This window comes from Phoxinus phoxinus (genome assembly GCF_949152265.1).
Source record: "Phoxinus phoxinus genome assembly, chromosome: 15".
NCBI lineage: Eukaryota > Metazoa > Chordata > Actinopteri > Cypriniformes > Leuciscidae > Phoxinus > Phoxinus phoxinus.
This window is the reverse complement of record NC_136890.1, coordinates 11,235,947-11,250,200: the sequence shown is the minus strand read 5'-3', so window position 1 is coordinate 11,250,200 and position 14,254 is coordinate 11,235,947. Positions and strand designations below refer to the sequence as shown.

At 39.1% G+C, this 14,254-nt stretch overlaps 1 protein-coding gene across 1 annotated transcript; it reads left to right on the top strand.

The window, feature by feature from the left end:
- LOC307011793 (aspartate aminotransferase, cytoplasmic-like) lies at positions 1 to 12,546 on the top strand (the record flags this gene model as incomplete). Its single annotated transcript, XM_079637805.1, has 14 exons — positions 1 to 526; positions 631 to 713; positions 1,407 to 1,517; positions 1,608 to 1,701; positions 2,073 to 2,152; positions 2,349 to 2,356; positions 2,649 to 2,830; positions 4,679 to 4,860; positions 8,160 to 8,283; positions 8,449 to 8,666; positions 9,882 to 10,032; positions 10,149 to 10,308; positions 12,100 to 12,242; positions 12,407 to 12,546. Exons 1-14 carry the CDS (start codon positions 427 to 429, stop codon positions 12,544 to 12,546), a joined length of 1,776 nt encoding a protein of 591 aa, XP_079493931.1. The 5' UTR covers positions 1 to 426.
- Between the last annotated feature and the right edge of the window lie 1,708 nt (positions 12,547 to 14,254).

Sequence of the window (14,254 nt, the reverse complement as noted above, 5' to 3'; positions counted from 1 at the left end):
TAATAAATAACTAACTACTGTAGGACAAACTTTCCACAACAACATCCTCAGGCAACACATTTGATTATTGACGAGAAGGCATCGAGCGCCCTCTGGTGTCTGATGAAGTGTCTCGCACGCTCAGGCAAAAACACCTGAAGGTCATCACTAACAGATCCAATTGATGATCAGTGATCTGCGTGCTGTGTTTTTGTCGATGTGCATAGCACTGGTCATATTAAAACATCATAGGTGGTCAATCATTGTGCCAGATATTACTAGATATATTGTTGATTATTTTCTCATGAAAAGAATTAGGCTACTAAAACGCCTCTTTGCAAACAAACATTGGGGGCCGTTCTGAATCGTTTACTTTAGGGTAAGCAAGGGTGCAGACAGACTCTCTTCTCGCGATATTTCACCTGAACAGCGTTTGTGCTGGCTGAAATGACAAGCTGCTATGTCGAAAATGACTCTGTAACTTCAATCAGTCTTTCTGAATTACACAGCTCATCATCTGTGTCTGACAGAGCCTGTGTGCACTGGGGTAAGATCACTTCCCTCCTGTACAACGAGACATTTCGATTGCCTACAGGGTTTTACCTACTTTTACTTGCTGTTTTTTTTCTTTTCTTTTTTCTTTTTTGAAAGGTTGTGTACTCAGTGGCTCCGAGACCACAGCTGTCTTTCAAGCAGAAAATGATCTTCTGGAGAATCAGTTTTTCATCAAAACGGTATCAGTTCTTAGCACAAACCCAGTTTTGGGCCTTATACTCCACCTAAACATGAAACATGTCATAATTTACTCACCCTCAATGTCGTTACAAACTCGTGTCACTTTCTTTTTCCGTGGCGTATGTTAATTCAGCTTTCCCTCAAGCGAGCTGTTCGTTGGGACTGAATCATTAAGCAAATCCGATTCATTTGAATCATTCTTCAAAGTCAAATCTTTTCAACAATGCTCATGAAAACAAACACAAAGGGAGCCATGTTGTTTGTGTTTTTATTTATTTAAAACAAACAAATGAATAATTTTTTGTTTATACATATTTTTTTATTTTTTTATGCAGGGGTGGGCTAAAAGCTTAAAATAATTTGCTGAAGTGATTCGAAACTGTAATGTGGCAGGGCCTTGAACTACTTTATAGAAGTTTATAAAACTGGTTGATGCTTTTGTCGTTTGACTGTACCAATCCATATTTACTTTTATTATAAAAGACTTAAAATGTACTTTAAAAAAAAGTAAAATTTACCTTTGTGTGTACGGGTCATTTGCATTTCGTTACATTAGGGCGAGTAAATAAACTTACATTTGTAGATGAAACATTAAAAAGGCATTGATAAAGTGTATGAGTGGGCCTGATAACCTACACACAAATCCACAGGTTTTTAATTACTCTGAAATGGCCTGATTTCTGTTTTCCCAGATATGTCTTAGTGAGGAGGCAGGAGATGAGATGCATATTGTGTCCGTCTGTGACGGTGTCGGAGCTTCCAAACCATTGCCTATTGCCACTCTCCGCCACTGCATGCCAATGGTGAATTTATTATTGCCGCTGATTGAATGATTGATTGAACGACTTCTAATCATAAATGTACATGAGTGAATTTTTTGACATATGTTGCAGATCAGTTTTCCTGGTTTGGAGCTCATCCCACCTGTCACCTTTAAACTGTGCTCTGGTAAAGGACCTGTGTTCATCTCTGCTCAGCATATCACATGTAAGAGTTTGCATTAGCATACTTGTATTCTATTTTCTGTATTTTCCAGGGTTGGACAAAACTCACTGTTTTGCTCACTGACAACAAATGCAGGTTGTTGAATGGAAATTTGAATTGGAATGACAAAGATTGCACTGAACTGCAATTCATAGAAATCAATCATGGTTACACAATTTCCTTAGGCCAACACAATTTTTGCCACAAAAATTAAACAATACAAGTTTAATTCAAAACGGTTTGGATTTTTCTAAAGTGTAAGTTGATTACATAAATTTCGAACCATGAAAATAAATGGAACCAGCACTGTTGCATTCTATTAAATTTTGAATGGTGCTCAACCATGCTAAATATTAATTTCTACCTTTTTGCAGTGAATCCTATTGAAATAACTGACGTAGAAGAGGATGAGGATGAAGAGGAGGATGAAGATGATGAAGAGCTTATTTTTACAGTTTGAACCATGGATCCTGTGTGACAACAGTATGCACCCTATCAATGTTTGTTTCTAAGGTGGTGCTCAATGTTGAAAAACTGTATTAACTTCAAGTGTTTTAAAGCTAATGAAAAACAGTAAGTCTTGTAAAATAATAAAATATGAGTGTAAATAATACCACAATTTTATATGATGTATTTTTCCTTCTCTGTAGACTGGGATGTGCATACCTTATAAAAAAAACAAAATGTGAAATAAAAAAGACACAACTGACTCAAGAAATAAAGTATATACCATGCAGTAGGAACAGTTTATGTGATCTGATTAATCTGTCCTTTGACAATGTTGTTAATTGTAAAATTAATTGTGTGTTTACTTGGCAGTGACCACAATAGATGAACTAGCTAGGTGAGGGTATGACATCATGACTTATGGCAGAGTTTATAGTGTTAATGAGCCGTTGCTAGGAAACAGTCACACATCTAAGCAACAGACAGTAAACAAACCGTTGCAGGTTGTCATTGACAGATCTGGGGAATGACTTGTGTTTACAGTGGGGAAACCATATAATGCACCAGCACGAGATGTCTACTTGCTCTGTGTTTGATGGTGCAGTCTTCATGTCATCCGAGATGAAGCTTACAGAGGATTTCAAGCGAGACACGCACCCCGATAAAGTGAATCTAGCTGGGAGGGGTGAGTGATTTTACTAGATCTGCCTCAAACAGGACACGGACTACTACCTATAATGATGATGGTTAAATTAAAGACCCTATAAAATCAAAATTGAATTTTAGCTCTTAAAGGGATGGTTCACCCAAAAATGAAAATTCTGCCATCAATTACTCACTGTCAAATTGTTCTAAACCTGTAGGAATTTCTTCTGTTGAACATAAAAGATATTTTGCGGAATATGAGTAACCAAACAGTTGTTGAATCAAAATCATAATGTGCACACAAGGAATTTGTCTTGGTGACAGGAGCTTAAGACATTAAAAGTAAATTAAATAACAATATAAGAAACAAAAATGTAAATAATGCAATATAATACAAAAGTAGAAATATATCGAAAAAAAATATAGTTTCAATGAAAGTACAGATATGTGATTTGCCTGGCTGTTCTGATGCTCTGTGCTCAGTTCAACCGTTCAAAGAGAGAGTGGGCTGGGTGAGATTTTCTTAGCCGTATTCTCACTCTGGAGGTGTAAAGATCTTGGAGGGTGGGCAGGGGGGATCCAATAATCTTCTCAGCCGTCCTGGCTGTCCGTTGTAGTCTCCTGATGTCTGATTTGGTAGCTGAACTAAACCAGACAGTTATAGATGAACACAGGACAGACTCGATGATGGCCGAGTAGAACTGTTTCAGCGGCTCCTGTGGCAGGTTGAACTTCCTCAGCTGGTGAAGGGAGTACAACCTCTGCTGGGCCTTTTTCACTATGGAGTCTATGTGAGTGTCCCACTTCAGGTCCTGAGAGATGCTGTTGCCCAGGAACCTGAATGTCTCCACTACTGCTACAGTGCTGTTCATGATGACGAGAGGGGTGGAGTGCTGCGGGGTCCACGATCCTCTTCATTGTTTTGATTGTGTTCAGCTCCAGGTTGCTGTGACTAGACCAGACAGCCAGCTGTCACCCTTTTGGATAAGGCCGATGACTGTCATCTACCAACTTCAGGATCTTGACAGAGGGGTCTTTTACTGTGCATTCGTTGGTATTCAGGCAGAAGAGCAGTGGAGAGAGCACATAACCCTGGGGGGTGCCGTTGTGAGAGTCCTGAATGTGAGTTTTCCCAGTCTCACTAGCTGTTGCCTGTCTGTCAAAAAGCTGGGGATCCAATGACAGATTGGGGTTGGTACAGGGAGCTGGGTCAGTTTGGCTGTGAGAAGATCAGGCATGATGGTATTGAAGGCAAAGCCAAAGTCCCCAAATAAGATAAGTCCCAGGTCTATTGAGATGTTGCAGGATATAATGCAGTCCCATGTTGACTGCATCAACCACAGACCTGTTTACTCTGTAGGCAAACTGAAGAGGATCCAGCAAGGGTCATGTGATGTGCTTCAGGTAGGCCAACACCAGCATTTCAAACAACTTAATGACTTTCATTAACTTCTATTGTATAGGAAAAAAATACTATGGAAATCAATTGTGACCAGAAACTATGGTTGCCCATATTCTTCAAAATATCTTCTTCTGCGTTCAACGCAAGGAAGAAATTCATACAGGTTTAGAATAACTTGAGGGAGAGTAAATTATGACATAATTTTAATTTGTGGGTGAACTATCTCTTTAAGATCATTGTACACCTGAAATGTCAGATATACAGGAAAATGCACCAAACATATTTATGATGCATCTTACTCTAGTACCTTAATATAATTTACTTTTCATGAGCAATAGCATTTTATTTTATAGTAAAAAACATTCCATTCTCAAATGATTTCATAGGTAATTTAAAGGAATACAAAAAATGACAACTGTTACACATTTCTTATACTTTACTACATTGCCTGTTTATAATCAAATGTACATTTCTCTCAATGACCAGAGTATGTTGGAGAACATGGACACACCACATGGCTTCCTCTTGTACGAAAAATTAAGCAGCAAATTGCCACAGACCCGACTCTAACCCCAGAGTACCCACCCATCCTTGGGATCCCAGAATTCACCCAGAGAGCAACCGAACTAGCATTGGGCAAAGATAGCCCCGCCATTGTTGAAAGCAGGGTAATGTCCTTTAATTATTTTCAGTAACCGACGTCACTCTGTGTAGACCAACGTGATCAACAACGACTCGCAAGCTGAATACACTGATAGCACTGTAGAGGCTTGGCACATATCCAATGTGTAGTTTGTTTGTAGATAGTGTAAAGCCGGTCGTCTTCAACACTATCGTGAAATGTCAGTACAAGCTGTAAACTGCATATAGATTTTTAATATTGAACTATGGAGAAGATGTGACGCAAATGGATTAGTCACCCACGTCAAACATTAGAGATGTTGGTGCAGAATGGAAACTAACCTCCACTGATCACTTTACTATTTTTGAGCTGATTAACATGATACTTTACGGTTCATATTCAGGCCTGACAAAAACTTTCTGTCAACCATAAGCATTTCAACCAGATGAAACAAGCAAATCCACACGATTTAAAATAGAAATATAATGTAATGTGCAGGGACTTAAAATTGTTAAACCTATAAAACAGAAATTGCAACTTTGGGTTTCTTTTATAAATAAATTTGACATTAGGTAATTCTCAAAAAAAAAGTGTGTCTATGATTGTCCCCCAGAACTGTCAAAACTTGTGACAGACAAACAAGCTCAGGTGTCTTATTATGGTGAGTCTGTTGGAGGCAACATGTGCCCACATGTGTGAGTCGAGTTGATTTTGAAAGCAACTTTCAAAAAAATCATATCTTTGATAATTAAAATGCATGATTATTGTGGATGATGAAGTGCTTGTCTAAATTGACAAAAATCACCATCAAAATGAAAACGCAGAAGCTGTTCTTTTCCATATGCTGAAAACAAATGTTGATCAGTGACCGAAACAATCAATTGCAATTTTTCTTGTTTAATAAAATAATAATAATTGTATGTTCAGTTTTTAGTCTTGAGTCCCATTGCATGCTCAGTGCTCGAAGTGGTGCGTGAGGGGGTTCAGCAAGTAAAAAACGAGGTTACGCTACAGATTAAAATATAGATGTGCTGGTACCAGTGTGTATCGGCCCACTTCAAGCACTGTGCATGGTCTGTTCGTTTAAAAGTCCCCTAGCAGATCTCAGCGAATACTCAATCAGACTATTTAAATATTGAGCAAGCAAGTCAATCAGTGCCATGTAGTAAAACAGTCTTTCCCACCCCTGTTCCCACACCAACAGTGCACATTTTGGATGTCTCCCTTATCTGACCTATCTATTTTTGGTCTAAATTGTCCCTTATACCCGTAAAATATTATTATTTGAGGGGACAGCCATTTGTAGTGGTGTCCGAAACCATTGAGGATGTTAACGAGTGCACTTCAATCCCAGAAGGCACCGCAATAATGAGTTCAAGCTCAATGGCTAGAGAATACCCATAATGCACTTAGTGTCTGAATTCACTCGCTCGGTTTCATTCACTCCTTCAAGTGGACTATATTAGTGGAGTTCAGGGAACAGTGAATGAGGGTATAGGGGGTGATTTCGAACACAGCATTGGAGTCTCTACTAATGAGCTGATGAGTTGAATTAGGTGTGTTTGATTAGGAAGAGTTCGAAACTGTTTAGTGTCGGTGTGCCTCTAGGAACAGGGTTGAGAAACACTGTAGTAAATGATGTGATTGATAGCTGATTGCATTTAAATGACCTATCAGCCTGTGCAAACTAGAGTTTCATGATTGAACTAGATATGTAACCTTTTAAAATGCACTTCTTGCTTTTTTCATTCCACTGTCTTGCGTTTTTGAGGCCAATTAACACTGCACTGATAGACCAATGGCGACAATCACCAGATTATAGTACGTTACTTTTCAGACATTCCTCAAAGGTGTCCAATTGGCAAAAACAAACGACGATTAACACAAAAGTGTCTGTTGCCGTCTTTCGGTGCAGTGTGAATTGACCTTTAAACACAAAAACACGTTCTGTGTGAATGGTTCCTTGAAGTTTATTGCACCAAGGGACCCAAGACTTCAACTGGTGCCCCTCCAAAACATTTGTTGCATGACATCCCTGTACCCATTATTAAATGTTTTTTTTGTTTTTTTTTTAAGTAAATCAGGATTAATAATAATAATATCCCCTTTTGCCAAATACATTATAATCTTCACAATCTGGTTTGACAAAAGGGTATTTGAGCCTCGTTGAGGGGGTACACACTAATGGCGCTTTTCCACTGCACAGTACCAGCTCGCCTTGGCTCGCCTCGCCTCGACTCAACTCGCCTCTGTTTGATTTTCCACTGTGTAAAAGTTGTACCGGTACCTGCTTCCAGGTACTTTTTTTCGTATCACCTTCGGCGAGGTTCTAATGGCGCTTTTCCATTACCAGTACCAGCTCGACTCGACTCAGCTCGTCTCGGCTCGGCTCGCGTTTCGCTCCGTTTTCCATTGCATAGTACGTCCACAATAGTACCTGGTGGTCGTCATAGCGACGCGACACACACCCGCTACCCACACACACAGGACAATGGAGGAAATCGAGTGTATGCTGTTTTACATAATATTAGTAATGGGTATATCACGCAATCTCTGGCAAAACTATTTAAAAATGCCGGGGTTATTCAGGATACTCCGTCTGGCGCGTGCAATGATGGCGCAGTGAATAGTGACGATTCTCGCTGACCAATCAGCAGTCTCCCGTGTGTCACGTCACGTTTTAGTATCGCCTCAGCTCGCCTCGGCTCGCTTAGAACCTCGCCGGAGGTGATACGAAAAAAAGTACCTGGAAGCAGGTACTGGTACAACTTTTACACAGTGGAAAACCAAACAGAGGCGAGTCGAGTCGAGGTGAGGCGAGCCAAGGCGAGCTGGTACTGTGCAGTGGAAAAGCGCCATAAGCGAGCTGAGGCGATACTAAAACGTGACGTGACGCACGGAAGACTGCTGATTGGTCAGCGAGAATCGTCACTATTCACTGCGCCATCATTGCACGCGCCAGACGGAGTATCCTGAATAACCCTGGCATTTTTAAATAGTTTTGCCAGAGATTGCGTTATATACCCATTATTACTGATATTATGTAAAACAGCATACACTCGATTTCCTCCATTGTCCTGTGTGTGTGGGTAGCGGGTGTGTGTCGCGTCGCTATGACGACCAGTGTACTATTGTGGAAGTACTATATGCAATGGAAAACGGAGCGAAACGCGAGCCGAGCCGAGACGAGCTGAGACGAGCTGAGTCGAGTCGAGCTGGTACTGGTAATGGAAAAGCGCCATAAGACAAAAAAAAAAGAGTTGGGAAATACTTATGTTTTGAATTAGATTTAGCCTACTTTCCAAATCACCAACTCAATTTGACATGTGTTTGGAAATGCGGTAGGTGTTTGGTGTCCAAACAGTTGGATGTACCGGAGCAGTGCGCCTGGGCGCTGAGTTACTGAGATCCTGGTACTGTTCAAGTTCTTCCTGGAATGGACCAATCTTGCTCTCCTCTCCCTGTGATGGTGGGTACAAAATGTGCACATGCCATAATGTGGAAATTTTTTATTTTATCTGGAAATTAAATTCTAATGTTCAGTAATTTCCGACCAAAAACTGAAGATGAACCTTACAAGTATTTGAATATGCAGTCCTAGCACATGTGGTAATCTCTTTGTCATTTCTTGAAGACTCACTGACAGGCACCTTTAAGGCAGCAGGGATTGACGATGTGCAACATTATCGGTACTGGGCTGCAGAATCTAATGATGTGTGTGTGGAAAACATGGTGCATGACTTGGAGAACGCTCCGGAACGGTGTGTGGTGGTCCTGTTTGCTTCAGGCCATCATCCCACTGGTGCAGAACTCTCTCAAGAGGACTGGAAACGTGTAGCTGAGGTCATGAAGGTATGGTCTTAGAATGAAACAAGAAATCAAGCTTAAAGACGTCTTTCTCTTCAATTATTTAGAAAGTTCATTATCAGGTGTGTAAGCCCAGTTAGACCCTCAGGGTAAGATCAAAAATACTTCAGCCTCACTGAACCCCTCACCATGAGAATGAGAGAATTTTTAAACACTTTCTTTCATGTTTTCCGATCCATAATTCAAGTTAGTCTCTATGCACTTGTGTTAAAACAAGCAAACAAATATCTGGTTAAAGGCCCCAATATACATCAAGCGAAATAGAAGAATGAACTGATGTGGCGTCATTTCAAACAAAATCAGTCCAAAACAAAGTTGTTGTTTTTTTAAGTTAGTTTTGAGAGTTCAAAACAGCTTGACAAAGCGAACTTTCTGGAAAAGTTCATTCCAGCTGCTAAACACCTTCATACTACCAATTGTCCATGGCGATTACGTAATCGGTAGGTGTGCACTGAGGTTCCACCTTTCACAAGAAAATCTCCTCTGTTCTGGTTCATTTCTTCTGTTTATTAATCCATTGAGGTCAGACGTACGCGAGTAGAAACATGAACATACTGGACAGCCGCTTTATGAGAAAAAATGTAGTTGTACTTCTGATGAAATGAGACCCTGACACTGTTTTTCATGTTTAATACTGCAACGTTGCTTGATTATGAGCAATCTATTGTATAGAGTTCCATATATAAAATAAACGTGATGTGACTTACTGGTGCTGAATTGCAGAGCTCGTGCAAACCCACGTTGCAATGATCAGTTGTTTTATGCTTTCTTTAAAAATGCTCGCTGTTTTCTCATTTTTTGTTGTGTGCTCAATTTGTTATTGAGAGGAAAGCGCGCAACGCCTATTTACATATTCATCTTTATACCTCAGCAGTCGTGTGGGCGGCGTCGGGATGTTCGCTAACAGTATATCGCTGCTCAAGTATTTTGAATTTCGTTCTACCCCAAAGCGAAGAACAAAAAAGAACTTCGCCGTGAGTATATCGGGGCCTTAATACTGTACTTGCTACTGTATACCAGACTGACCATTAATGGATGGTGTATTGCTTTGATCTCATAATGATTACTGTAGCATAGTTCAAGCTTTTATCACTAAAAGCCACAGTGTGGGTCAGTCGCTATTGATATAAGGATTTCTTGAATGAAATTCCTGTTTTCTGGAAGTCGTTCAACCCCATTTTTTCTCTTTCTCCTGATTAGAAGCGGCAGTTGTTTCCCTTCTTCTTGATGTCTGCCCAAGGCTTGTGCAGTGGTTCACTTGAGCAAGACGCCTGGGCTGTTCGTCATTGTGTGTCTTTGGGGCTCGAACTGCTCTGCGCTCAATCTTTTTCTTACAGCTTTGGCCTCTATGGTATGTTTACTGTTCCATTTGAAATTGTGTAATAGTTTAAATGACTTAAAACCATGTCTCAATGTTAAGCTATAGATTACTAGAAGCTACTAGATTTTGGCTAATGACATTGACAGGTGAGAGAGTGGGGCATCTCCTCTGCGTGTTAAAGCAGAACATGCTGGCCGTGCAATCTCAAGCTGAGAAACTCGTTCAGACTCTTTGGTCCTGCCCACCGATGGAAGGGGCCAGGGTGGTTGCCACTATATTAAGTAATCCTGCCCATTTAGTTGAGTGGTAAGACTTATTTCATTCATTGATGCATTTTAACATGATTAAAATGTTTATTTAAAGGGGTCATGACATGGATTTGTATTATTTTAATACGTTACGATGTACATACTATGGTACAATGTTGTGTAACTATTCGTTGATGTTTTGCTCTGGAGGAAGTTATATGTAAATGTATTTGCCGGTGTGACGTCACAAATCACACAATATCCAGATGAGCCATTTTTGAAGCTTAGTTTAAAATGGCGTTCTCATTATAAAAAAAAAACATATATTTACTATGAAACTTGCAGGATGTTTTTAATGGTACAAAGCCTTCTTATATGTCAAACGATCCAAGCAAATGATTTTTCATGTCATGACCCCTAATGTTCATACATTCTTTGCATTTCAATTCTGCTCTTGTTTCCTAGTCTTGCTTTCTAATAAACCTGTGGCCGGTTGCATAAACTGCTTAGACTAGTCTCAAAAGTTATTAATCAAATTATTTTTCTTTATGGCTGGTTCTAACTTTTTAAAGTCAGTTACATAAAAAGGTAGATCAGTCTAATTTTAATCAGAAAATGAAAGACTGATTACCTCTTGTCTTGCTGCTAGTTCTTAAGACATGGTCTTAACATGGTGGCAATGTTTATCCAACTGGCCCCTAGCATTTTTGAATGCTGAATTTAGTTAACTCTGCAAGAAATTGCTTATGTTCCTCTATTGTAAATTGCTTAGGATAAAAGCGTACTGCAAGTTAAATGCTTGAATGTAAACAAAATGTCACCGCATTTTAAGTTACAATGTCCTCACAAAGTATTGGATGCTTAAGTCACACTTAAAATGTATGAATGCCACTGAATTACAGTACATACACAATGTCAAACCAAGAGGCATGTGCAAACAAATGCAGCAACTTGCTTTTTCTCAGAAAAAAACTTTTTTAATTAAGATGCTTTCAATGTGATTTTTAGTGGATGAATGAAGTCAGTTCTCCTCAAGTTCACTTCACACGGGTATCATATAATCCAACACTATCTCACGACCAATTCGTACGAATGAGTAAAAGGTGGCTAATTCGTACAAGATTTGTCTAAACCCCAGTGATGGGTAGGTTTAGGGGCGGGGTCAGGGGTAGGTCATTCATACGAATTGGGCAACTCGTAAAATATGTACGATATAGCAAAAATCGTACAAATTCATACGAGTGAGGTCCTATGAATTTGTACGAATTAGCCACATCGTAAAATACGTACAAATTGCCGTGAGATCGGGTTGTATAATCAGGTAGATCATCACATTGCATTTATGAACATTATTAACACTTTGTTTTAGTTTCGAATAGTATATATCTGTTATGTCTTTTTGTGGAATGATTTTTGCTTAAAAAATATTATTGTCTCAGCATAATGCCATTTACTTTGACATTTTACTATATAATGTAAAGGCATTCATACATTTTAAGTGTGGCTTAAGTGTCTAAACACGTTTTATGTGCATGTGGTCCTTGGCACTTTTGTATTAGAGCATCTGATTGTCAGTCTCTTTATATATCTGCCTGCATAGATTAGTTTGTTATTGACCATAGCCATTTAATTTAAGCTTAAAGCAATGTGAAATCATTCACTCCTGAAATTGCCATTTAAAATGAAGAACATCTCGGTCTGTACATTACACTTGTGAACACGCATAAATGCGGTAATGATTTTTAAGATGAATACATGCCCAAGGCTTTCTATTATTTATGCAAACATTCAGCTAAAAACTGCTCTTTTTATTATTCAGTAAATCACTGAGTCTGAAGTATTTTCTCAGGCAGGAGGGTGTGAAGGGCATTGCTGAACACTGCATGCTAATCCGAGAACGTCTGCGTGAGCGACTGAGGCTTTTGGGTGGTCCGGGGCGTTGGGATCACATAACAAAACCTGGAGGGCTTTATTGCTGCTTTGGACTGAATGGTGAGTGGTATACCGTACACAATACATGCCCAGGGTATTTTATTTCCACTTTCTTCATATTTTTGAGCTAGCAGTTCAGCATAACTAATATTACAAGGGGAGCTCAATACTACAGTATGCATTTAACACTGTAAAGCAGTAATGAATGTCATGCTCTCCCTCAGCTCAACAGGTGGAGTTTCTGATTCAGAGGAAACACGTCTACTTGTTACCCAACGGGTGTCTAAACGTTAGTGCCATTAACAGCCGTAACCTGGACTATGTTGCTGAATCCATCCATCAAGCCATGCACTCTCAACTCTGATCTCACATCATACTCGAGCTTAAACCCTTCATCTGCGATATGCTTTTCATAAGTTATGCAGTGCGAATTTTTAGTCTGAATCTTGGTATATTTTAAATATATTCATACAGAGTACTGAGCACAGTGAAACTTTTGAAACTTAGGCTTAACTTTTAATGAAGGCTGTAATGCAGGCAGAGCTGCAATAGACTTTGCTGGTTCCCTGCACTTGAATACTGAAGCCAATATTGCGCGCGCGTGTGTGTGTGTGTGAGAAGGACATACTGTTTTTTTAATAGGGCCGAAAGAAGTAAGAAATAAAAAAACATCTGTATCACCCCCAACCCCCATTGTGTGATGCCACTTATCAAGCAACATTCTCACATTTCCCTCCCATACAACACTCAGAAGTGTGTTAATTAGCAAATTCTCACATCAGCATCCTAAACATTGAATGGCATGGTCTCACCATTTTTCTCATCTAAAATAAACTGTATTAAGCATATCTTTTCCTAGTTTTTTTTATGATGCATTCGTTTTTGATGGTGAGAGAGCCACAAAAAGCACAGTTTCGACATTTGAAATCTGTAGCATGCTCGTGATACTGTATGGCAAGTTTCATTACATTATGTAATTGTTTTCTGGTGTATTATTGGTTACCAACATTATTCAAAGAATATTCTTTTGTCACAAAGGTTTGGAGTGTCATGAGAGTGAGATATAATAGAATTTTCATTATTGGGTGAACTAACCGTTTAACTGAGCTCATACTGTTCTGATGTTAACACCCATAGTTGTTATATGCTGGACATCATGGCAGGTATCATATTTGGTTCCTCTCTGTCGGCAGGGATGTAAAGGGTTAGCAGACCTTATTACAATTTAATGAACATTACCACCATTGGCATTTCCTTTTATTATCACTGGGTGATAAAAGTGAGTAGTCCATTTTATACTTTTTCTTTTTATATATCTAATAAAAAATGTATCCAAGGCAAAAGATAAGAATGATCTTGAATGACAATCGTGCACAATGTGCACAGCGTGCAAACAACTAGTTACCACATTATTTCTTATTATTGTTCTGGTAAAAAAAAAAAAAGTATAAGTAACATGGCCACAACCCAGCAAAGCTAAACGCTATATCTAGATAAAAGTGAAAGACCAAGATAATGTGTCCTTCCACATTAAAAGTGATAAACAATATATTGTGCTCTAAGACAAAACTGCAATGAAGACAGAATTGATCAAAACAATTCCTAGAGGAACAAACACAACTTTACTTACAGTAAGAGGTTTCTAAACATTTAACATTAATCAAAGGAAATTACCTTAGCAATGTGAACTAAATGTTTTTAAGAAATCAATATGCCTGTTATATCCATTAGTCAGGTCTAACAGTCTTTTAGCTTTGATAGTCTTGCACAGTCGTGCTCCACTGATAATTTACTGCTTTCTTTGGTAGTGACAGCAGGGACAGCCGCATGTCGCCCACACAGTGACAGTTCAATACCGTACAAATACATCTGGTGAAGACAAACAATCACAGCCGTTCTGACAGCTATTTCCTCCACATGAGTTTAACTGCCTCGGAGGATGACTCAGAGCTCCTGGCAAATCTGTTTCTGGTTAACCATGAATTGCACACATAATACAGAATCATAAGTGTTTTGGTTTTCAGGATCAAAAATCTTTTTGCTCCAATATTTTCCAATGGTTTATTCCAATC